We start from the raw sequence: 26,581 nt of genomic DNA on the forward strand, positions 1-26,581 counted from the left end.
CATAGGTGTGTGTCATTGCTTATGTCTTAGGTGTCACAAGAGCAGACTTTCCAGGACTGAGCTGGAGCCAACCAGTCTGGCGAGGGGAGGAATGCAGAGACAACAAGGGGCTACTGCTGGAGCTGGAGCTGCTGCTGCTGAGGCCATGTTTCCTCCTGTCAAACTTAGCTTGTACAACCTGGACATGAAATTCTGTGTCAGACTGCAATAAACACCTGAAAAGCACAACAAACTAAACCTTGAAGCGCGCCTGCGAGGCAGTCCTAAAGACAGGATACAAAACATTTTATCTAGAGACACGGAGTGAAAAAAATACTTTCCAACTGTTGAGTTGGGCTAAAAACAGGGCTGCCATGCGATATGGTTAGTTTTTCATGATGTGGTCACATACTTAGAACAACAGCCTGAGTTCCTCGTCCGCAGCAAAAAATGAGCACTTTCAGTAGACGGACGCTGCTCATGGCTGCCTGCTGCAGCGCTCTCCTTTAATACCGGACCAGTTTCGAAGATTAGTGTCCCCGTTAGTCACTTACACACAAACACACGAGAAATAGGGTCCATGAACCCTATTTGACCGAATTTCTCTCATTTGTCCTGGACACTGAAATCTCCCAGGACACGAGGAACAGCACCAACCATAAGTGTTAGAATGTGATTAATGGTGGCTCTTACAATATATGCAGTATTTTTTTCAGACAATGTTTAACCTTATAGAATAGACTGTGCTAAATTCTGACGGTTTTCTGCCTGTTTTTTTTTTTACTTTTAGACTAGTCAAAGCATAAAAATCCATTGAAGCATCAGGTAAACTAGTTGTCAGGAACCTCCCTAACCTCCCAAACCAGTCAGGACGCTGATATTCAGTCCAGTGAGACTCCAGCGTCTGTTCTGGACTGCACATGTGGAGCTGCATCACTGTGATATCATCTCCTGAGTGTCACCTTTGCTGTACATTTCCAAAATTTGATAAATGCAACATGCTGTATTATTCGATATATGATTTTGCATACATTTTTCAGATTGAAATGTACACTCCCTGGCCACTTTATTAGGTACTCCGATAAAATCTAATGCAATCCTTCACTTGCTTTGGTGAAAAATTTCCAAGAGTCGTTCATTTAATTACAACTACAAAACTATGTGTATTACTGAGGTGGTACTTAGTAGTAGTATTACACTGGACTGCATTATACTTCCAATATTCCTCCCTTCTCATGTTTGTAAATGGGCTGGGAAGAACATTAGAAACACTCTCCAGATAATGTAGTCCAGTTCAACATCTCTGAAAGTGTACATCAAAATGAAACAGTATTAGTTTACGAAAAGGTAGAAATAATGGCTAAGTTGTGGCATTGGATTGCATTAGATTTTATAGGTGTACCTAATTAAGTGACAAAAAAATAAAAATCTAATGGCCATAATCACCAAACCCCAGAAAATCAAAACGTTTCTTCCACATTAAATGCATCTGTATGTATGTGTGTATGCTTGCATGTATTTATAAGAGTGTAAGTGATCCTAAAACCAAAACAAAAAAAAAAAAAACACTGAACAGCTGTGAGGCTGCCTTCAGTTACGTCTAATTACTACTACCAAACCATTTTTCCTCAACAAAATTCAGCTGCCATGACCACACAAAGTGGGCCAGGCTGAATGCACATCACCACTGGGGGGGCTTCAAAAACACTGAATCACCAATTCCAGTCATAGTATAATGGGGGGGATAGGGGGTGGGGGGTGGGATCGGTGTCTGATTGCCAAGGGGAGAGGGCATGTGCCAGTGTGCCATTCTTGTAATCATGTGGGTTAGCAGGGCTTTGATTATAAAGACACACCCAGTGCTTCTGGATCTCAGAGAGTGCAGGGCATGACTGTGCATTAAACTGCATGAAAAGCTATTGGGTAAGTGTTTGAAGTCTCCTGCACTATAAAAATGAGGGCCCTTCCAGAAAGTGCAAAACCACTGTGGGGCACCGAACAATGTCTTGCTGGTGTGTAATCTGTCCTCACATGGCTTCTTGGCACAACAGGCCCCCAGAGAGAACTGGAGAACACGAGTGCACCCATGAAGAGTGCTTCTGGAGGTCTGCAGCACGGGCCATTTATTTCCCCCAAACTGAGGAGGAAATCATGACAGGGGAGGGGCCCAGAGGACTCGTGTCTTCTCATTTTACATCTCAATATTTGCAAGGGTGAGAAGAAGTGCTGAGAGAGCCAAAACACACAGAAACATGTTGGAACCATGTCAGATGGTATTAAAGACAAACGCAGTTAAAAACAGTATCAATTTCAACTGAACGCAACTTGGGTGGGGGTCTCCACAGTGAACTCTGGCCTTGCTGACAGCTGCTGTTACCTTGAACCAGATGTTGTGATATTAAGTTTTGGGGGCGAGGGATAGGGAGGAACGAGATGATGGACTGAAAGAGATTAAGAGCAACGTGAATCCGTAACCTTGAATCTTGGGTGAATTTAACGAAACTTGAGCGACGTCGCTCCGAAAACATATAGAGGAATGAGATCGATGACAGAGAGCGAGGCGACGGAGAAAACGAGAAATCAGAGTGTGAAGAGAGCCAGAGGAAGAGGAGGAAACAAAGGGAACAAAAATAGGTCATTGGCCTTTTTCACAGAGAAGGTTCACTGAGTGTATGACGTTGTGTTCAGCAGACCATGGGCTTCTCTGTCAGAGACTCTATTACCATATACATCACTGCTAAAGCACTGAATTACATTATATAAGTGCATATAGTGAACTCTCAGTTCTCAGCTCGCTCTCTATCACTTGCCGTCTTTTGTGCACTTCAAAGTCAGCTTAACGACCCCACTTATCTGGTTACAAAGTACACAAATCTACTTAATTCAAATGACATAATCACACAAAGAGACCACTGTTGACGTAACACACACAGAGATATGCACCTTGCCTGCTGCACAGTCCCGCTCAAGAGCCTGTCCACTCTAGAATCACTGCAAGGTAATGGCTCTAAAGTGCCAGAGTGCAACCAAGAGCCAGGCCCTCTCCCCGCCCCCCCCATTTACTGAAAGCTGATCAGGCTCATGAATCTTTAACGGTGGCAGTCACTTCAGGATGTCGCAGGATAGGAAGGGGAGGGCTCTCCGTACAATAAGCACTGAATGCTCTGGCTGGTGGGGAGAAACGCCGAGGGGAGAGGAGAGCCGGCATCAAGGAGGGGAAGAGAGACAAAGAGTCAGGGGATGGCAAAAATTGATTAACTGGTATAAATAAGCACCTCTCCACAACAATCTAGTCAACAATTCATCTGTGGCTGAGAGCGCTGCCTGAGGGGAGATTCAGATGTCACTGTGGAAATCAGATTATTGTAAAAGGTTAAATATAGGGACATCCTGAGCTGATCTCTATATATGATCCACATCAGGGTCAGTCAAGGTATTTCTTATTAAGAATTATTCATCAATTTTGCCACACATCCATCTGTGATCCTTCGCTTGTTGTAACACGTTGTGCTCTGGGTAATTCTGGCTGTCAAAAACACCTCATTGTGCTCTGTTAAAACACTGGAGTGAGTGAACTGTGGAGCGGCAAAAACCAGGCGGCACTGTCAATGAACGATGCCGGCGCTCTGACAGCGCACAGCTGCTTCAAGAAAATAAAACTTATTCTAAAAATAGCGTTTTTCACTACGCCTCTTAAGTGTCGCTGCTGACATCAGAACACATTTAAATGTTTGTATTTTATTCATGACACTCGGCTCTCCAAAGATATACCAAACTCTGCAGGACGCTATTGGAAACTGAATGAGCTTCACTGTTTTTTTTTTTACTGCAGGTCTTTAAGCTACGTGTGTCAGTTATATTATGTAGGAAAGCATAAATATTGGATTGAAACTCTGAACACACACGCACTACATTAGATGGCTCAAGTAAAACACACATGACTACAAAAGAAGGGGGTGCGCATGTAGTGATAGAGCAGCACAAAAGCTGAGTGCATTAGGAAAAAGAAAGCCCTGCAACCAAAGTCATGTCAGCTAATACAAACTATTAGTTTGAGGATAAATCCACTCACAAAAAAAAATGGTGTTGTAAGAACTGCTGGCAACACAGTAATCTCAAAAGACACGTTCTGGCCAAACACCATCTGAACTGTAACCTGTAAAGTAACAGAACCTCACAGAAGGAACGGTGGTTTTTTCCATTTAAGATGGATGAATACTGCAGACCAACGGGACTATTGGATGCAGCCCTCACTTTTGCATTGATCGAGAAACAAACCAATCAAACTAATGCTGCAGGAGGGGACGCGCAAAGGGCTGGCTAATAAAATAAAACAGAAAAATAAAAGATAATGTTTTTTTTTTTGGTTTTTTTTTTAGTTTCGATGTTTGCATCATCTGCGCAGTTGCTCGTTCTGTGTTCGGACTGAAGTGCCTATTTGCCACATTGCACAGTACAGTTGCGTAAAAGCAGAGTTGGCTGTGGCTTTGCTTCTCACCTTGGTTTCAGTCCAGAGAGTCCCTCAGGCCATTGCTGCAAGACGGTAACACTAGGAAACCTTTACGCATCATCCACTTCTTCCTGCTGAAAGAAATAACAGCAAATTGGGATGTACGGTACACACGGTGAATTAGCACAGCCCTCATGAAGGCAGAACAGGGTAAAGGAAAGGAAGGCTTAAAGACTGTGGCAGCAATGTACTGTGCCATTTTTAGGCTACAATTGTTACATGATGACAAGTGATGATGTAATAATATTTAAGGTTTTTAGGGCTGAAACTATTTTTCATTATCAATTAATCTACTGACTACTGTCTTGATGAATTATTTGGTGTATAAAATGTCCAAAAAATTAAAAATTAGAGGAAATTTCTTATCATAATATTGTCTTCTAAGCCAGTTTGCTATCACACGAGTATAAGAAAAACAGAAAATCAAGCAGAATGTTTGCCAATATTGCATTACTTTTAGGATAAACAGATTATCAAAACACTTGATTAGCTGATTAATTAGTCGGTCACCTAATTGATTAATTGCTTAAACTGTATTTTAAAGACACTTTGGATCCTTTTCCTTGCATTGCTTTAATGCACTGTAACAGCATAACGATGCGTCAAAAGGCCACAGTGATCCTCTCTCTCTCTCTCTCTCTCTCTCTCTCTCTCTCTCACACACACATTCACTCACACACACACACACACACCCTTGACTGAGGACATGGACAGCTGAGCTCCCATGGAAATCTGAGGTTTCCTGAGGAAACGCTGTCCATTTTTTATCATTACACAAAAAGCTAAATTACTGTAAGCTCCTGCCGTGAAAACTGCACAAGATGTACACAGAAAAATGAGGAAAAACAAAGTAATGCCATACAGCAGCGTGCGCATTACAAATCATACTGCGAGTTCTCACAGCCAAGCCCCACTGAGTAAACCCATGACTCATGAGTTTCAATACACAGTTGAAAACTGCTACTTAGAAAGAAAACAGGTCCTTCAACACAAAATGCTGTACTTTTGCATTGTAGGTGTATTATAGGTGTGATAGTAATCAGTCCACAGAACACAAACCTTAAGTACGGTCAAGCCCTTTTTCAACTCGCTAACTTAAATGGTTTAAAAAGTCACACCTAGTCGGTTAACTGCTAACGTGCTTTTCACTCACAACAAGTCGTCTTATCTAGTGCTAACTGTTTGCATCAAGTTAACATGGAGCTGCAAGTTCAGTGCCCACAGGGTCTTTTCATCTCCTCGGGGACCTCAAAGCCTATTACATCGTGGAACAGTGTGCCTTTTTAATCACGGCACACAATTAATTAGAAAGGAGAAAAGTTTCAATTTTAAATCATATTCCCATTTGGATAATTAGAAAATGCAACTGGTAACTGAAAAAAACGGAGCGTGCTAGGCTATTTGGCAATGCTGAAAAAAAGCTCCCAGTGAAGGGTTTCTGTGGAAGAGCTGGTCTTGCACTGCATGGAGCCTGACGAAGGCAGAGCCAGCCAGCCTCCTCCAGGGCCTGGGTGATTTCTCCCAAATACCTGCCAAGTGAGCCAGCTGAGGAATGCACTCACGTGATGTCATGTGCTGACATAACTGGAGAGTAAACCGATTCCCCTTCTGAACCCTTCACAAGCCCAAAGCAAGAAGCCACGGGGAAAGGTGATATTCAGAGCTCTGAAACTGAAACCCCCAAACAGCCGAAATCTGTGATGAGCGAAGGACGGTGATCAAATGTACAGCTTAAACATGAAATCCTGACAAAAACTCCTCTTTCGCATCTGCACAGGACCAAACATCAAGTATAGTGAAAGTATAAATAGCTGATGTGTCTTGAAAGTTACAGTCCATCTCCTCTTTTGAATGAAATCGCCATATTTCTCAACCTTTCTCTTTTCCTTTTCCCTTTCCTGCACGGCTCTTAGTTCTCATCCTCTGGAGGAATTTCCTCTGAGCTTTAATGCTGTCACATGCTCAGTCTCAGTCCGGCCCTTGATCACTGGACTGAGTGACAGAATAAGGCAGAGTGTGAAAACACTCTACTGAACTAGTTTTCATTTTGAAGATGGCCAAACTGGACCAGAGAACTTCTAAGTGAGGAATTTTCACAATGAAATTAGGCTTTTCTTTGTTTAGAAATGCAAGTCAATTGCTTAGAAGATGCACTTACTGACGGTGATTTGCTCTCAGAAAATCAATCAGCAGTACAACAGGAACAAATGAATCACGGCCAGTTGTTGTCCTGCAGCACAGACATATGTTGTTTTACAAGAAATACTGAAGCATCTGTATATCCAGCGGCATCCATCACTTTAACAGACTGCTGTCATCCAGGACCCTGGTGTGGTAGTCTGCGCCATCAATTCAGACACTTTGATTTGTGAGTGTAATGCCCCATGCGAGTCAGTACAGGCAATATTCACTGTGTAAGACCAAACCAACCCACCCCTCTCGCATATTAGACCAACAGAGCCATGGCAGTGCTTCCTGTGATATTAGGGGTGGTGGGACCCACTGGTGTGATCCAAGACCAGTGGCAAGTCACACCAGAAGTATGCACACATGCAAGTATGCAAATGATCTAGGCACACTGGAGCAGAGACCTCCTCAGGAAAAGAGGCTGTGCTCCTTCAGAGTGGAGGAGCTTTCGATCCTTGAAGCGCTATTCTACTTGGCACAGGAGTGTTGAATGACACATGGTGTGACCTAAACAAAAACACACAACCCTGCCAAGAGTGCCACTGAGCCTTAGCAGCAACATTAATTGAGTTTCATGTTACCCTGAATACTGGCACGACACAATCAATAAAGCTACTTGTAAGTTAATGATGGAGCCTGTTTGAAAAAATAAAAAGGCTCGATACAAATATGAAAAGTGACAAAGACAGATGAAGCCAGAGACATATACACGCACTACAGACGTACACCAACACAGTAAAGGTCACACCTTCTCTAAAACCTGAGTATCTCATTTGCCCGATACGCTCCCAGTCCAACCATCTGTTGGTATTTAAGGGGAGGTCAGAGATCATCAGGTTAAAAGTTCAAGCTCCCCTTAAACAGACTACAGCCAATTAAACCATAACTGGTAATGGGCAGTTTCAGTGCACAGCACATATCCTGATATTATTTCTGATGTTTGCGCCAAACCAAAGTGATCCCAGGCTACTAAAAGTGAAATGAAACCAGTTATGTTTTGAAAGTGCACAGAAAAAAACTTAAGCAACTGAATGACTACTACAGGTTTCACCTTCAAGTTCACCCAGCCATGACAGTGGTATTCTCTCGTCAAGGCAACTGGCACGTCTTTTGACAGGACAAGACCGATCATGGGAGGTGAGCAGAAATGTTGCCTAAAGCCAAGGCTCGGGAGTAATCTGTAACCCTTCGTTCTCTCAGAGCTGGCAAAGGGCTGCTTGTGAGTGAAAAGCTTTGTCACCCAGGCTGGGCTAACAATGCTAATGAGGCGGCTAATCAGGTTCAGATAGGACAAAGGGTAGATAGTTCATGTGCTAGAAACTGACCATAATGGCCAGGTCACAGAAAGGCTAAACACCAATGGAGCCCCTACTGGGTGCCTTCTGAATGGCCCACTAATGGCTTTCAATTCAATAAGAATCGAGGCTGATGCCAACATTAATGAAAACACCTGGCCTTTTAGCTCTACTCAATGCCAAAATTTGGCCAAAATTGTCTTGGTGCTAACCAATAATCAATTGATTTTGGTCCACCTTGGTGGGGCTGCAGAGGAGGAACTGAGGTAAACCACACAATGAGATTATTCAGCCAAACAAAGATTTTGTTATATGTATAAGGCGGGGGGTGACAAAAGTGTGTATGTTTCGCCACAAATGGGGCTTGTGAAAGCTTAAAGGTTAAGAAGTATTGTTTCATAAGCTCACAGCGGCAGGTTTAAACCCGTGGGTTAGCTGTGGGACTTAGGAAAAACTACAACTTCACCGCCTCTGCCGTGTGTTGGGATGCCCCAGAACAAGGCACTTGATACCCTTTTGCGTCAGTGGAGACACTTTCCAGCAAACATTGCAGGAATGTGGTTGTACTGGGTTTCTCCAGGGAGATGTTTTAACTGTAGAGCGGACCCTATAAAGTGAACGCATCATCGTTAAGTGTACAAGACTTTTTACCAAGGCAACAAGCAAAGGTATCCATCTACATAAACAATATCACATTCATTGTTCAAGAAGGACATACTCAGGAAGACGAACTCGAACAACACGTTTATATTATTCATAGTTTAACAGTATATTAAAATGGTGGTGCCTGTACTCGGCATGATGATTTCCATCAGCAAACACTGTTTGCACAAAAAGCACACAACTGGTCTTTCAGCTTTTGAATGTATCTTTTTAACTTATTTCAACAAAACACAAATACATTAACCTCAAGTCCTCAAGACAACTCACAAAACCACAATAACAAAGTGAGAGTTTAACACTGAGCAAGGAAAAAGCCAACTGTAGTAACCAGTTTTCAACCCAAACACAATCACCACTCACAAAACATGAAAATAATTCTCAATTTGAATGTCTTTTTTCGCTATTAAAGAAAAGATGGGGGCTGCTAAAGCTACAAACCGTAGCTTTGACTGAAAATCCTGTAGTCTTTGAGATCCTCAAATAAAATTCTTATTTAATACACCGTGGCACCATGCCAGCAGACTTCAATGTGCAGATGCAACCCTGTGCCAGGTGCCCTTACATCTGTTGCTCAAACAGCAACAGCCAGCTCCTTCAACTGTGACCTCGGGGACAATAAACCCAAACGTGTTAGCACCATAATGAGACTGATAAGAAGAGATGTAAAAGGTGAGTCAGAATGACAAGGGAAAGCAAATGTGCGTGTAGCTTAAACAGCCATGGAAATGCAGAGTTGGGGGTGCGCAAAAGAGGGTGTGGGCAGAAAGAACAATTTGTATGAAGAGCTGATTGTATCATGCTTTTGAGATGATTTGGAGCTCATCTTGTGACTGCTCTGCCTGTCAACTGCATACAGTGTCTATTGTGCCCGTATATGTTGGTCCACCATCTTTTACTGCTTGTCACAGTTTGTAGAGAATTAGTTCCCGCGGAGGCCTGAGGCTGTACACTGGAAGCACACTCAGGATAAGGAGGTGCCTTGTTAGCACGGAGGGCAGGGGAAGAGGAGATCAGCTGACACAACTATGTCACTTTATCAGCCAAAGACTTGAGACAATGTGACAGGCCAACGTTCAGACTCATGGCAAATGCACATAGAGCGTCTGACGAAGCTGCAAAACACAACTTAGCAAAAGCAGCCCCGATGTGGATTTGAATTAGGTGGGGAGCCGACGGGACAGAGGACGAGGTTCAGAGTCTGCTCTGGTGAACCAGCGTGTGAGCAGGGTAATAATCTGTGGAGCGCGTTTAGGGGGATGCCTTTAAACCTCAGCATTACCTGATTAAGAGTGCTGCTGCTCTGACAGTGGAACATGTAATTGGACCAGACAGAGCAAAGAGCAAAGTGAAGCAGCCTTCTCTCCGCCCCCCTCCTCTCTCGCCCTCTCTCTCTCTCTCTCTCGGTCATTCTCTCCATTTACAGTCCCCTGCTGCAACACTCGGTGACAGCCAGGTCAGGTAGACCCTACAACTATGTCTATTTAACCTTTAGTTAGCTATTTAGCAAAGCAGGTCGCTGGCAGAGTCGCTAAAAGGAGCGAAAATTATGTTTTTTTGTTCATGTTGGGTTTGCTATCAAGTAACTGATTATAGCAATGCAAGTTAATCTGTTGAAATGTCTAAAATTTAGAAAAAATAGAGCTAGTGTTTGTCACCGCCTACCCTTGGTAATAACAGCTACACTGAGAATCACCAGCGAGGTATTATAGAAATGATGAATTTCCATCTAAAGTAGCCGCTGATCACAGCTGAAGCCCTCGGGTCCTCATTTCAGACACAGTGGTGGTGCATCTATTACATGCTGGTACAGCCACCAGCACACACAGTACATGGAAAGATAGTAATCACAAAAGTTCACAGCTGTGTTTATGTGACTGAAAGTGTCCTGATTAGTGTTGGGCAACTTGGCGAACGCCGGTGATAATTCCTTCATCGCCAGTTGTCATTTCTATCAAAAGGTCAAGGACCTCCACTCGTGCACTGAGCTGCTTTTAAATGAAGATATCGTCTGTCAGCTTCTGTAGCGGGAGCATCAGTGTAACATCATGGCTCTGCCTCTCTTGTGTAATCTCCTCTCCAATGAGCGCCTTTGTTATGCACTCCACTGCCAGATGAGATGGAAGGCAGTTTTGTTTTGACGGCTCACATCTTCAGGTGCCAAAACCACAAACCTCTGGAGTAAAAGGTATGAATGGTAGCACTTTAACATGCAAACAAACAGGTGCACACACTTATTCCATGTGGGACAAATAGGGGTGATTTGGATGCTCTGCTGAGAGGGGGATGTAATTAAATTATGTAGAATTTAAGCACTTGCGTGTATGGATTATTGTTTTCGCGTAATTAGGAAAAAATGCTTCAAAGAAAAGACAAAATCTTTCTAAAAACTCAGGAACTTAAGCGGCAGGAAGTGTAGGAATACTGCATGTCCGTTACCAACTGCACAGCGGGACTGTGGGAAACGCTGTCTTTCTCCTCCTGCCTTATTTTATGTACTTACTATCAACTTACTCGCAAAACAGTGTAAACGCAGAACCTTCATGCTTGCATGGTATAAGCATCTTAAATCTGAAAAAAAACAAACAACAACTGGGTTCTGTACAAATGAATCTTGAGTCCTGACTGTCTAATTTTATGTGACGTGTGAAGGAAAACACTTGATGGCTGCATTTTACAATGCTGACGTTTTTTACTGTCACTCAAATTCTCTCTGGTTTCGTGTCTACTAGGGCTGCGGCGGTATGATGTTTCCACAATACAAGATACACCCCAGAAAAAGAAAATCACGATTTCACAGAATTACACAATTACAATCATATTATTATTATTACTTATAATGACCCTTAAAGGCACGAAGACACAACTTTTTTTGGCCAAACAAATGTTTTGTTTTGTTTTTTTTATAATTTCATGAACCATTATGTCCAATGTATTTTTAATAATGCTTATACAGTACAATTATATACCATAGATAAAATGTACATGGTTTGATACCAGTCAATTTTCCTACCACGGCATCCCGGTGCAAACTTTGCGTCACCCTGAAATCAACACATCTCTCAGTTTCAGAAAACCTTTCAATCTTCAATTTAAAGTGAGCATAGATGCTAACACGCAGCGATTTATCATATAAAGACTGATAACCTTCACATTGCATCTTCTGAAACGAGGGGAAATAGATGGTACACTCTGTTCTATGCCACCGTATAATACCTAATGAAGAGCTGATTCACATGCACACCATGTTCACCTACTCATATTGGTCATTTCACTCACCATTTATGGTTCAATGTGGGAGTTAACGGGGCGTGATACGAGGCTCATGAACCTGTGCAACATTTTATGTTCCCAGCGATTAATAAAAGGAAAACAAGTACTTCGGCTGATGGCTTTGTGCTTAATTTAGCTGTTATTACCTACAGCATACCTGGACTGTACAGCATGGATGGAAAACACAGGTCAGCTAAGGAGATTCCCTACCCTGCTGAAAACAGTAAAGATAAAGCAAGCAAAACCATATTATAGGACACTAAAGGAACACTGCTGAGTCAGCAGAGAGCGAGAGACAGAGAGAGAGAGAATGAGAGAGGGAAAGAGAAATCATGCCGGTCACAGTTTGACCCTCACAATGTGTACAGAAATGAAAAGCCTGAAACTGAATCCCCACATTCCTCTGGCTTTATGACAAGCGAGTGAGAAATGCTGCTGCTCTGCACATGTCGTTCCGTGCTACCTTACCCCGGACTGGTGGTGGTGAACGAGCGCCGTTTACCTCCATTGCAGACTAAAACCGTATACTAGATTTTCTCAGGGCTGATTCACGCTGCATATTTTTGGACCACCCACCCAACTCCAGCAGGCAGCTTGCTCAATCCAAGTTTTCTCTCCCTCCCTCGGTGCCAAGGATTCCACCCTGGGCAGTGGGACAGGTGCCAACCACATGCTAGCACCCAGTGCCACAAGCACACTGCGGCGGAGGGAAATGCAATTCACTCACACAAATTGAGACTTCAAAGCACACTCCCTAACCTTTATCAGCTCCATCCTGTCATGCATCGATTCAGAAAATACCATTATGCTCTACCTTTGTCACTGTTTTCATACCTTTATATTTTTAAACAGCATATTTTATCGCCATTATCAGATCAGTGATGACTGTGGAAAGAGCATCAGAAGCCTCTAAAATGAAAATGACGTGTTTGCAGTACATATTCAAAACAGCATCGGATATTAGAGCTACTATATTGTACAGCTAAGCAATACCAGCCTCACAACACAAGGGAAAACAGCTGCAGAAGCATTGTCACACAGTCAGGTGACCTCTGTTGCCTCCTCTGTACAACCCTAACTGGCTGAGGGCACCTTCTCAGCAATGAGCAGTAGACACCACAATATCATTTAGCTTGGGAGATCAATATGCACTTTGCAGCAGCTGACCTACATAAGTGGAGGAGCGTGGACTGTCGAAACCATCGGATTGTCTGTGAGCCTCAAGATCCTCGGAGCTCCTGGTGGAGTCTCCATGGGAGTAGAGCGCGAGGCGGCCCGCGGTGTGATGTTACAAATCGCAGTTTTAAAAACATTACAGATTTAAATAAGTAGCCGCGTCACTGCAGCACTAACACCGAGCCGAGAAAACACTGTCGTTTAGCTTTACCTTGACTGAATCTGGATAACAAAGAATCAGTTATACCAAAAGAAAGAAAAAAAAAGATCCTGTCCAGGCTGTTGTTAACAAGACAGGACCTACTCTCAGCACAGATAGATGGGTTGGCTGATTTGAGGTCAGCTAAACAACACAAGAACAACATGCCTCGAAGCAGAGAGGGGAGTAAATACACCCGCTCCTCCTCTTCCATGTCAAAGCCCTCTCCGCTTTCCATCAACCATCTCTGCCTCACTTTAGATGCCTCTCCTCTGCCGCCGCCCCCCACCCCCACCCCACCCCCCCGCTGTAAAAACCTGGCCATTTCCCCACAGCTCATCCCTCACGCCCACCCAGGACCTGTCACACTGCTGTTTCCATGACAACACAAACGCAGAGACAGCAGGGTGAGATGCCCAGCGAGACAAGGCAAACAGATACCAGGGGGAGCGGTGCATCATGTCAAGAATACACTGTGGACCTTATGCAGCATGTGATGGACAGATAACACAATGTAGTCTGATCTGTTACATCGAAACTTGACTGGAAGCCACATGGATTCTCGTGTGTTCATTGGACTTGTCTTATCGCGCAGCCAAAGTCTATCTATCCCAGTTTCATCTAAATCATTTTGGGTTATTTTTTTTACATTTAAAAATATATATGAAGAAGAGAATATGCTCATAATTGCAGTGCTGTTTAACTGCTCTGTCCAGAGCAGTCCATGTAGTTTCTCCTGACAACGAGACTTGGATGAAATATGAAGATTTGAGAAGGAGCAGTGATACTTTGCAACATCCTCATGAACGCCCAGACTCCTGCCAGCCTCTCTCAGTGCTGGACGTTGTCATTTGACGGCGCTTTTCAACAGGAGCCCCGGAGTACGCATTAAAGAGCCTGTGTGAGACAGAAGGGTATGGTGCTGTTCAGAAGCTGGGCGCACTAAGCGGCAGAGACAGGGATGTCATTTTCCAGCACGGGTCAAATGAGTCAACTTAATGTCGTTAGCAAAGAGAAGTGTGTGGAAATGAGGAACGATGCAGTGGACTAGTAAAATGCGACATGTTCAAAAAGGGACTAATGTCAATTTAAACAGTGGTCCCTGGATTGCTTAGGTGTCATACATTTATCATCTTTAACACAATTTAGCCAAATTTCTCCAACATGGCACTTCTTACATTGAGATTTGAAATGTAAATTTGTATTTCATTAAGAATATTTAAATAAAAGAGACTCACTAATGACTTCAAGGGTGCAACTAATGATTACTTTAATTAAAAATAAATCTGTTGGCATATTCAAAGTTGATCAACCAACAGCCAAAATGACAGTCATTTAATTTCAATATTTTACTATCACAGAAAACAAAAAAATATTAAAAATTGGTTTGTCATTATTGTTCTTTTGTTATACTAGTTGATTAACTGACTAATCGTTCCAGCTCTAAATGAGTTTAAAAGCCTAGAGGTGAGCTGTGAAGGTGTTCCAAATTCTTCTAAAACTCAATCCCACTCCCACTAATTCCCACTACTACTATATTATACACCGCAGGAAGGCCCCAGTATAGGGTTCAAGGCAATTACATAATTCCATAGTGTTGTTCTTTTCAATTGTTATATTATTATTTGTCAGGATTGTCTCACAACACATAAAAGTCTGCATAAATCACAAAGCATACATCTGGCATCAATACAAAAATGTCATTAAATGTTAAATTATAGCGGGGCTGCAGTACAAAAAACTCATTCCCGACCTATCACTTCAGGCCAACAGTGAGAGACAACAACCCAAGAACTGGCAGCGTATACTGCAGAGCAAGGGTCAAATGATTACTGTATCACTCAGGTGACGCAACAAAGTGACCTATCACAGGGCAAAAGTTGGTGATTACAAGATGAGAGCTTTGTCTTCAAGTGCACTGGAAAATACTGCTCTGTTTCCTGGAATTATGAACACGCACCAAAAACACGGGATAGGCAAGCAACAACAGCCAAACAGCAATACAAAAAGATGGGTTTGTGTGAAGGAAATTACAGGGTCGAGTGCAGCCCAGACCGAGAGAAGACAAGTGGGAGAGGGGTGGACGTAGAGATCGTTTTCGAGTCACGTGACAAGCCGGGCATCACTGTCGCACACCTGTTGCTATAGCTGTAGTTTTCAATGTGTTCAGGCAGAGAACGAGTTCGAGGTAACACCCATTACGCAAACTCTGCCAAGGCAGTGTGAGAAAACCTCCAGTCAGTTATCCTTGTGTAAACATCCACATAGTTGCATACACGCTCGCATGGATTCCTGGACTGTCATCATCCCAACACACTCATTCTTCTGCACAGTTACGTCTAAATTACTAATGTTTCAGTGTACCAGCCAAAGGCAAAAGCCCTGTTTTGTGAGTGCTCATACAGACTGGTATAACATAAAACAAACAACAGAAGCAATACTGCTTATGGCAGGAATGCATCTGTGCAGGACTGCATTCTTTAGGAAGGAGGAGAGGGTTGTCACAGACCTTACTCGCATGTGTCATATCGTTAACGCACATGCTCTCAAAATCAGAATCTGATCAGTTTAGGAGGATATTTTACTTCTTGGCTTGTCATGTCTTTCAAGGACAAACGCTTGTCCACAAAAATAAATACTTCTGGGAAGTTTTGTTTCCCTGTAAAATGAAAAAGTCAATAACTTCAGGCACTGTGCCTTGGAGCTGTAATGCTGCTCAGGCTGGCAGGAGTAGTATTTTTTTTAAGTGGTTAACACACAACACACGCACACAGGTCTTCAAACTCATTAATTTATATGCTCCGGCCTTGTTCCAATGTGCTGCTGTTAAAAGTAAATATGAAACACATGCAAACATTTATTCTCAGCTTCTCCAGAGCTTACTTTGCATATGACTACCGGTCCTTCCTCTGACTGAAACCCATCACATCACATCTGCACAGGAGCCCTGAAGTCGCAGCCAAACCGCAGCTGGACAACATGCCATGTTAAATCTCCTATCGGTGACGTGACCCGAGCACTGTGCACCACCAGGTGGGCCGAGTGATGCAACAGAAACTGCTCAACTGGTTCCACAGGATGCGTTCCTCCTGCATTAGTGAGAGGAGCGTTGACAATCATCGAAATGGCACAAGCTGTCTGCCTGTATAGTCCTGAATCAGTCAAGCAGGAGAGCCCTTAAAAGGAGTGCAGTGTACTCTCAACACAGGCACAACAGCAACACACAAGCTCCATACTGCATGGCCGCCTCATACTTTCAGAGTGCATCTATTCAGTGTAGTCCTGCCTCTGTTTACAAACGAAGCCTGCGTGAATCGCTAAAAATCATGTTTCCACGTTAATGTTTTCGGTGCGGTTTTAAGTTATTAGGAAAGCAATGCCACAGCAAACTGCAACCCCCCCTGTGCAGACTTTTCCTCTTCCGATCTCGAGTGAAGAGCCTCAGTCAGGGTTTCTGGTGTGAAGCTAAGTCCACGGACAACTTCCTGAATGCATTTTTAAGCGTTTGAAGCTGCTGGTTTAAGTTCCCAAAGTGCTCACATCATAGCTTGGCTGCTAACTAGCATTTAAGTAGAGCACATCGACAATGCACAGCAACGCCACAGAGAGGAGAAACATTAGTTCAGCAAAAAATGAGAGCGGTCCCTGCACCCCGAACAATCGAAGAAATTTCGTCAACTTACCTAAAGCAGCAAGTCGTAAGCAGGCATGGTTAACACCACAACAAACATGGTTAACAACCCGCTCAAACACATGCTGGAGAGAACTGTCCTGACTCTCCCGTATTCTGACAACGACGTTCAACCAAGCTAGCCTGCAGCTAAACAGTTAGCATGCTAACTACGTTCCTGCTGTACTGGCGAACTTAGTCCGGTGTTGTATGCACGGTCACCCGCTCACTCAGCACAAAAAGAAAAAATAAACAAACAATGACATATGAAAGTATCGTGCACACTATGCTCTACTTTACATCAAACGTATGTGTCACCACACTACTATCAGATAACAACGGCTGACAAACATTGCAATAACTCGCTTGCAAGCTCGCTCCGAGCCGTCTAATTGAGTTTGCTGCAGAAAACGCTATTGACACGGGCAGCGGGCTTAGCCAAGAAGCTAACGCTTGCTAACAAGCTAACGCCGAAGCGAAAGCCTGTGCCAGACAGACATACAACCGAGATTGAAGACCTCGCATTGGACCGTGGATTTCACACGGAAAACACCACGTCCCGTCTCGTCAAGGAGCACCAACACATGTGGCTACTTACAATTTAATACTTTCGGCTGTGTCCCCGCTGTTAAATTCCGTTTACGAGGCGCAGCTCTGACCTTCGCGGTAGTGAAACAACATTTCTGCTGGCTAACTGTGCCGCCATGTTACTCCTGCTGTGCAAACCAATGCTGAGTGTTTATCTGGCTGGTAGCTGCTATCCTCCCCCACACCAAACCACATCACGGGGCTCCAGCAGTATCCGCTCAGTTATCACCGTGGTTCGTGAGCAACACGATTTACCTGTAAAGATGACATGGGATTTGCTATATGATTGAATAGCATACATTTGTCTACATTTAAGCGGAGAGTCACTGACCGTCACTTGAAAGCACCACCGTGTCACGAATGTCATTAGCTAATATTTAAATGTATGTTATGAACGTGGTTCAAGAGGTGGGCAAACTATAGTAAGACCCCCATCTCAACTCAGGTTTCTCACTATAGAAAAGAAGTGTTTTACACGTTACACCTGTACACTTACACCCGCGGGACTACTGCTTATTAAGATCATTAAAGACCATAAAAAATAATACCAGCCAATAAAATGATGCGTGTATGTGCCGTAACTGTGCCGCAAATAAAAAAGGCTGGTAAAAGGAATATTGTTTGTGTTTCCCTTAATCACAGATCTAAAACTTCTATTGCGGTCTAGCCTAGTTAATTTTACAATACTACACTTGCTGTAACTCTTATCACTGGCAGTAAGTAGACAGCGATGGGGAAAATGTGCAAGATTTTTCAGCAAACACCATGCTGTGTATTAGAAATGGCTGAAATGTATTAAAAGACAAAATAGCACGACAAGCTTTAGATACATCATCAATGAGTGTGTCCTACTTATGTAGCCACCTTGATTTATTGTGGTCAACTATCCATAGATCACGCAAGCGACCGTTCTTCCAATGAAAACTTGTGCTACACCGCCACCAAGCGGCGGACGGGCCGAACAGCAGCGGCAGGGTGCTTTCACATGCTGTCGTGAGCGCGAGTGAAGAACAGAAACTCCATGTGGACACGTTGAACCACACAATCCGCCATTTGTTTCGCGTTTTTTTTTTCTTTTTTTCTCGCACTTGCTTCCGTTGGATGGGGACTTTTTTGTATTGTGTTTACCTGAGGCCAGCTTTTGTTCGGGACGGTGCTTTACACAGTATAGAGAAAATATTTCCTCTCAAAAACATATTTTTTTGAGCAATCTGGAGACACACAGTTTCTTTATTCTCACTCAGTATGTTTAGATGTTATTATGAGACCAGCAAAGAGTAAATAACTAAAGGCTTCGGCTCTTAATTTAATCCATGGCACTGTGGAGAAGGCCACCATTTACCCCTCAATGTTAGGATATAAAATGTACATAGTAGGCCTAATTGAAAAGTTACCTCAATAAATTTGACAAACCAAGTAATTATCAGATTTTAGAGACCTTCTTTTTGGATATTTCTTTTCTGAGAGTGGTGAGGAGTGGGTTTGGGGGACTTGTGACTTCAGTACTTCTAAAATCGTGGCTACTGCTTTGCTTCAAGGGCATTAATTTATGTTTTGCATGGAGTTCCTACCAATATCTGTGACCCAGTTTGGGAGCCACTCCACTGAAATGCCCTCCTTCTGTTGCTGCTTCAACACACAGTTTACATGTTATTTTATGTTTTAATTCATTATTTCTTCAGTCAAATGTTAAAATGAGAACAGGAAACAGAGGAGGGATCCCACCATGGTTGCTTTTTTTTTTTTTTTTCCTAATCAGAACCAAAGGATGGAGGACGTCATACGCTGTACAGATGGTAAAGCCCTTCGAGGCAAATTGTGATATTGGGCTATAAATTAAAATAGAGTATTATTATCACCACAAAACAACAATTCTGAAAGCACATTTTATTCTTTTGTAGGATAAAGCCTCAGGACAATTTGAGAAAACCATGAACACTGCTGATATGCTGCCAGAGGACAACCATGACTCACTACTGTGTTCCTAAAATTAGTTAATGGGTTTATTGTTCAGTTTAAGCCGGTGCAAGGTGGTTGATTCTTACAATAGATCTGACTGCACTCCATAGCTTTGCAGATTCATTTTAAGACATGTATCAGCCATCAGTCAGGCTCATTTGGCACAGTTAATAGAGGGTAGGGGGGGGAAACAACCAAACAAAATATTTCTCATTTCCAGTCTGTGCTTTTACAACAAGTCTTACAGACACTTTTAATGTAAGCAATAATATGCAAGGCCAAACAAATACAGAAAACCCATTCTGCTTAAACATCAAATGAAGTGGGACCATACAAGACACAGATTCAATCAAGCTCACTAAAGGGATGTTTCGCCTGATTTTGTCCTTTTCCGAAAATTCTCTCATATCACTCAAAACTACAAGATGAGGTGTGTTCATTTATCAACAGTGTTTTAGACACAGCTAGAATAGATCAGCTTCATGGCAAGGAATGTGTTCTGCTGTGACTGCAAAGCTGCTCTGAACTTCCATAATTAAATGCTACATCAGATCACAGGGCAGTTTTGCACAATACTATGAATCCACTTACATTATTGCAGTATTGGATGTCTCCTGTTGTCCTTGCTTTCAGTCACACTTCCCTTTTCAGTCCATTAGTGGATATCGAAAACACTCATATTCTATTTTGCTTCCCATCTTTTGGTCATCGACATGGTGGAAATACTCTAATGATGTCTTGCTGTGTAGGTTTGAACAGTCTGGGGTTTGAACCTAGTCATGTCCTAACGATGGAGCTCATAACAAGACTTCACTCATGGAAAATTAGAAGATATTATAAGAAAATTCAAAAAACTCCATACAATGTTTACAAAAACCCTCAAAAGAGAGGCAGGAGTCACTGAAAGAGGAGCGGGAGTAGCAGTTACAGGAAAAAAAAAGGGGAATAAAACAAGCTGGAATACACAGTATTTAGGAAAAAAAGCATGAAATGAGCTGACTCTGGAGGAACATTAAACACTGAAATCATCATTCCTGAAATTTTAAAATTACACACCCTGTACAAAACAATCCGTATCAATAGGCACTTCTTAAATAAGGTCTTTTTTTTTGTAGTTTATTTCTGAATTTGAATCTTTTTCACTCAAAATGGCGCAGCAGGGCAACGATTCTTAAATCAAGGCGCGCTGGACGACTGGCGACAGGTAAAGCTGAATGATGCATTCTGGTCCTGGGGGCGTCCAGCTGGGAGGTCAGTCCTGTGTGGGAGCTGGAAACGCATATCGTGGTGGAGGAGCTGGAGGAGGTGTTGGTTGGACGCAGCCACACAGGGGAAGATGGTTCTTTGAGAAGGGGGTGATAGAAGGGGCTGAGCGGAAGGTGTTTATGAGGACTTCTCTTTCCGTGGTCTGGGTGAATCAGCTCCGTGGGAGTTCACTCCATTTACTCCATTGGCTAAAAACAAAGGACACATCCAAATGATTTACGTTTCACTCATTAATGGTAGCGCATGGGGATTTAATAAAGCATTTCAGGAAGAGAAATGCAACATGAAGGTGTTGTGACATGTATTTCATGGCTTGGGGAAATGTTCAGCGCAGAACTTTGTGCTCGTCGCTCACCTTTGTCTTTCTTTGATTTGCTCTTGGAGGGAACTTGTTTCTTTTTCAAGGTCTGAGCCTGGGCATGCTCTCTCCACCGGCGCAGCTGGAAGTTGATAAATTTCCACATCATGAAGGCCTGAGTGAGGCAGATGGCGGCCAGGACAGTTATCCTATTGGAGAGGAGAGAAACAGTCGGTCATTAAAGTAAATAAAAGTGTATAAAGCTGGTGCTGGTGAACATCTCTCGTTCTCTTCTACAATGGAGCCCTTCCTGTTTGATTGTTGAAACTTGGTGCTACATGGTGAGTCTACAAACAAACTCCTGCTCTTTACCTGATGGATGATTTTAATAATGACTTAAAATGCTCATTTAAACTCCACTTACCGAACAAAAAGAACATTAAAGTTTCCTGCAGCCAAATCAAAGCCTTGGTTCTCAGCTGTGGCGAGGCCAAAGCCCACGGTGAGGACAGACAGGGACAGGGTGAGCAGCCGTCCAAGGACAAACAAGACGGCCCATATGGTGAAACTGGAAGACGGGAGGATGACCGTGATTGGAGTTGAGTCATTCCTAACACAGGCCGTTAAAAATCTGAAATCATCAGCGCTGCACGTGAGAACTCACCCCGTTTGTCTGTTCTCGTTACTGAAGTAGACCAGGCGGGAAACGTGGAACAGGAACTCGACAAAGTAGTGCAACACAAGCAGGACCAGGCCTAGACGGTTCAGACTGGAAGACAAGGAGACATGATTCCCCTTTATTACAACTGACGGGAACAACACAAGGGGGGGGTGTGTTTGTACACTAGCGGTGCTAGTGTACAAACACACAATCACACACACATAATTTCAGGCTTTCTTAAGTGGCAGTTCTTACTTGAGAACGTAGGCGCCTGCAATGTGGACCAGGTACAGGAAGATGTACACAAGCTGGCGTGGAATATCCTCCTAAACAGTAAACACAAAGGATGGGAGGCCAAAAACGGTCAAAATATTTACAGCAGCGTGGCTCAGCACGTAGAATTAAGAGAGTATGATTCTTTGAAACAATGCAACACGGCCAAGGAAGTCAAACAGGATATAGCCTCAGGGCCCAAACACAAGCTACTGTACGTCATGCTATTCCAAAACGATGGGCCCACCACACACACACACACACCACACACGCGCACACACACACACACACACACACACACACACACACACACACTTACCTTCTTTGTCTTCTGGAAATACAGTTCTGGGAGAGCGTGTAACCAGTAGCCCAGCTGACAAATGAAGTAGAATTTCATCTGGAATCTGGAGGAAATCAGGAATTATAAATAAAAAGTTTTCATAATTCAGAACCACGCTTGAAGTTTATAAAATAACCAATAAAGTAGTGTGTATGTGGCATAATTCAACCACAAAGGACAGCATCACATGACCTTCACACGCAACAGGACAACTTACGGCATCAGTGTATGGGGATAACCCTCCCACAGGGTGACCGGATTGGACAGGAAGTTTTCCTAAGAACAAAAGAAGCATGCAAATTACACTCATGGGCAGTTTATGGGCTTAACACGTATGTCAAGAAGAACAGCTCGGCTACTGAACTCACAGAGAGCAGGATGCTCGCGCCCCAGCTGAAGGAGAATAGGTAGAATGCGCTGAGCTGGCCCGACTCATTGAATTTGCTGTGCTTAGTTTTGGAGAAGTGCTTCTTCCTGTTGATTTTCTGCAAAGACCAACAACAATAAACAGTGCAGAACTGTGCGAGATGGAAGCCTGCGCGCTCAAGTGTGTCTGACTTACATCCAGCACGTACTCCTGGATGATGGCATGCATGATGATGGCCACCAGCATGTAGAAGAAGACAGTGGCCAGGTCCTTGATGCCATGGTGGAAGTGGTTCACAGCCGTCTCATCGGGGCCTTTGTAGCATGCATCGAGGTCAGACAGAGTCATCACAAAGAGCGTGATTAAATAATATATGTACTTTTATCTGGCAATCGTTCACATCTAAAACACTGGCTGTGCCCACTTAATGCAGGTTTTGATGCATGAGCTGCCAAATGCAATTCAGACATGTGATTCATCTGCTTAATAACCTTAATTCCTGCGGTGAGGTGTTTGGATTACAGAGTCTTGACTGTGCAGTATTACTCCACTTTGAAAAAAATAGTCACTGGCTGTCTCAGCACAAAGCCTCCTCTGTCTTTCTAAAGTTTCATAGCATCTATACAGCTTCCAGCTTGGCATCTGTGAATTGTGAAACACTGTGAACACTGAGATGAGTTGCAGCAGAGATGCAACATGAACACAGTTCGCAGCAAACAGCTCGGGAAGGCCTGAGCGGTACCACATAAGGAAATCAATCTAATCACCTGTAAAAGGCAGCACAGACAAAGATAAAATACAATGGTCTTATTGAATTTGCTCCACGACAGAGTGATTTAGGCGCTGCCTGCTATTTGCCTAATTTATACAAACGCTGTAAATAAGTTACAGCGCTCAGTGAGTGGCAAGGTCCCTCAGATAAGAAGTGAATCAACAGCTGGCAGCTTCCAGCCAGAGTACAAAAAGCTCTGAGGTCGAACATTCCTTCAACAGTATCTGAAGTTGGCAAAGAAACCGTTAACCTTGGAATGAGCAGAACTTGAATTGAGAGGCCTATATTACACCTTAGCCCAAATTCACCCGGCACAACCTTGCCACAAGAGAACTTTATAAATCAGGCAGACTAAATTTAGCTGCAAAGGGAAAAAAAAGGGCTCTCAAATGGGTTTGTGTAAGGCCACGCAAGTACCGCTCTAGAATCCAAATGAGAGGCTTCCAGCCAGACAACTCTACAGAAACACTGCAGTGTATGTTAAAGCCTAAATTTGCTGTATTCATCGTGAACTCGTCATCATCTGTTCTCATTATAGGTCTTAAGATGACAATTTCATGCTTAACTTACCGTTTGTTGATATGGTGACATTGTACTGGACAGTTATGAATAACACTGCAAACTTTGAGGTGACCTGTGGATGTAAAAAGGGGATTAGTAATGACAGCCTGCGCACATGCACATTTAGACAAGGTTCACACCGCATGCATTTTTACTTTTTAATCAAACAGGTTTCAAGAGCTCCTCCACTTTATGCACACTGAAACTTGGTGTGCTGCATTTTTAAAACAAAGACTCCCTGCAAGACTGAAAATGCAGTGACTGTAGCTGTGATTTTTATATGAATACTGATTATTTTACAGCAATTTTAGGCTGATGGTACACAAAGATAAGACAAAAGTATCAGACCAGATGGGGATTATGCACTATTGTTTGTTGTGAGTGAAAGGTGTGATAAAGCACGGCCAACTCCTTCTTTTGGGGTTCTTACGAATAGAATAAATACAATAATTGAATGAATACATGACTTGCACAGGAAATAACCTTTTAAGATTAAAATTAATCATTATTATTATTACTGTTACTGTATAGGGGTAAAATGACTGATGTGTGACGGGCAATCCAATGTGATCCAGCCATGTAAACGTACTGCAGCGACTAGATCAAGTTAGCCGAATTGGAAGGTTAAAATGGGAAGTTGCCTACTGCTCCTTCAGAACAAAAGGCCTGCATGGACAACAAATTGAAATCAAATACACAGAAGATATTCACAGCTTAGCTAAATTGCCATAAATACCTATCATTTGAGCCTGTTTATGCTACCATTATGATACAACACACACACATCGCAAAAGCTGTTATTAAGGCATTTTATTTTGTAAAACAAAAACCGGAAGTGGTCGAAACTATGGCCCCGATGGCGCTAATGGCGCTGCTTTTTACTGAGGATGAAACATGTTTGAAATGGAGCATAAATATGTGTGAAAGTAGAACAGCGCGGAGCACAGAGACGGACTTTATGAACGGAGTCCGGCTTGTGGGCCCGCGGCGTCGAGTTACATTTAAAACGCCGCTGAGCTCCAAGGACAACTTCCAGTTTTTGGTGCAAGCGGGTTTCTGTGATGACAGCCCTCTCAGTCGTTGTATGATTGCCACGTAACACATCTACGCATAAACTAACCCAAGTCCAGAAGGTTGCACAATACTGTAAACAGCGAGACTCACACAAAACTGCAAATATGCAACATGATGAGACGTTTCTGTTTATTCTGTTGCACATGAAAACTTTAGTTTTTAGGATGAAACCGCGGGCCTGTGGACGAGTGATTTGAAATAGCGTTTTCAGCATGGGAAGCAGCCAGATGGAAAGTAGACGCTGGTTCCCACCTCGCTTTCATCCACACAAAACTGGGATGTGCGCGAACGTAGTGCCAGACTACCTGGATGAGTTGGTGATCTCGCAACCTGAGAGCAAAAGCGAGGCCATCGCGCACATAAAACTTTCGATCACAGGAGGAAGTAGAGTGAAGAATAGATCAGACAGCCATGTCAGTTTCCAGGGGGAACAGATGGGGAGTATTCGGCATCTTGTCTACCAGCAGCCGGTCCGCTGCACCGGACGAGCATCCCCGCACGACCCGCGATTAAAACCCATTCAACATGTGGACCGGACTCACCTCAAACATCAGCCCGAGGAGGAACACCATAGCAACACAGGAAACAATGTCTGCATGGTTCTGGATGACAAACTCATGGCTCAGCACCGGCGGGTTCTTGTTGGTCTTTTTTCGGATCCCCATGTCGACACGACTCGGCCCAACTTTTGCTCGGCGCAGCGCAGATGTAATCGGTTTCTGTCAGAAATTATTGTTATCTTTCTGTGCGAGGACGCTCAAAGCTCCCTCCTGCTTCCTACAAGCAAAGGGCCAGGCAGCAGTTGAATCTGGCGTGTCACTCTTCTGCTGGTGGGAGGGTCCACGGAGAGAGAGCCGCTGCGCCTGACCAACGAGACCCTTTACGCACAGGAGGAAAAGCGCTCGGGCTCTCTATCGCCCCCCAGAGGCGTGGAGTATGACAGCTTTTAAACCTGTAGAACGACTACAGGCCATTTGCCTGTAGATGCTTTACTTTCTCTCACTTGCTGTATGTCTTAAAGAGATTTCTTTTTTGGAGTTACTGGTCAAAGTTGTATGTATTCCGTCTCCAGGCTTTCCCACCTTTGACACTCAGTATAGTGATAATATGTGTGTGTGTGTGTGTGTGTGTGTGTGTGTGTGTGTATATATATATATATATATATGCAAGTGCTATATATGCTAGTGCAAGAATGACACCTAAAAAAAAAAGGGGGAAATGAGTTAACACATTTTCACTTCTTGTTCCCTTGTCTCAACGTCAGCAGTGGGTTTTTGCATAGGTTTTTGGTTAGATGCCGGTGATAAGATCTGTGGTTAACACAAGTTTAAGAGATCAGTAGGGTAGGGGACAATGTGAATTATTAATATTAGAATGTGATGATCTTGTACATTGAGGGAAATGGTTATTCATTTTGTTAAGGATGACTGGACTTGAGAGGCTTTACGGGGAAACTACTGGGACTCCCCTTAA

General features: G+C 43.3%; 2 protein-coding genes across 6 annotated transcripts in view; both read right to left on the bottom strand.

Moving 5' to 3' along the window:
• Positions 1–17,733, bottom strand: part of ncoa2 (nuclear receptor coactivator 2) — a 53,264-nt gene extending 35,531 nt beyond the window's left edge. For 3 of the 5 annotated variants that reach the window (XM_076761175.1, XM_076761176.1, XM_076761172.1), the window contains exons 1-2: positions 17,548–17,694; positions 4,478–4,563 (exon numbers count right to left, since the gene is read on the bottom strand). The gene's annotated coding sequence lies outside the window, so the exon portion shown is untranslated. Of the gene's footprint in view, positions 1–4,477; positions 4,564–17,547 lie in introns of all 5 variants that reach the window. The other 2 variants (XM_076761173.1, XM_076761174.1) reach the window with 2 other exon arrangements.
• A 1,676-nt stretch (positions 17,734–19,409) lies between these two features.
• tram1 (translocation associated membrane protein 1) lies at positions 19,410–25,973 on the bottom strand. Its single transcript, XM_076721455.1, has 11 exons — positions 25,651–25,973; positions 24,044–24,107; positions 22,897–23,015; positions 22,703–22,819; positions 22,552–22,610; positions 22,314–22,398; positions 21,977–22,047; positions 21,725–21,829; positions 21,485–21,628; positions 21,118–21,269; positions 19,410–20,950 (listed from the first exon to the last, which is right to left on the bottom strand). The coding sequence occupies exons 1-11, from the start codon at positions 25,771–25,773 to the stop codon at positions 20,880–20,882; spliced, it is 1,110 nt and encodes a 369-aa protein (XP_076577570.1). The 5' UTR covers positions 25,774–25,973; the 3' UTR covers positions 19,410–20,879.
• Positions 25,974–26,581: the final 608 nt, after the last annotated feature.

This window comes from Chaetodon auriga, chromosome 21 (genome assembly GCF_051107435.1).
Source record: "Chaetodon auriga isolate fChaAug3 chromosome 21, fChaAug3.hap1, whole genome shotgun sequence".
Taxonomy (NCBI): domain Eukaryota; kingdom Metazoa; phylum Chordata; class Actinopteri; order Chaetodontiformes; family Chaetodontidae; genus Chaetodon; species Chaetodon auriga.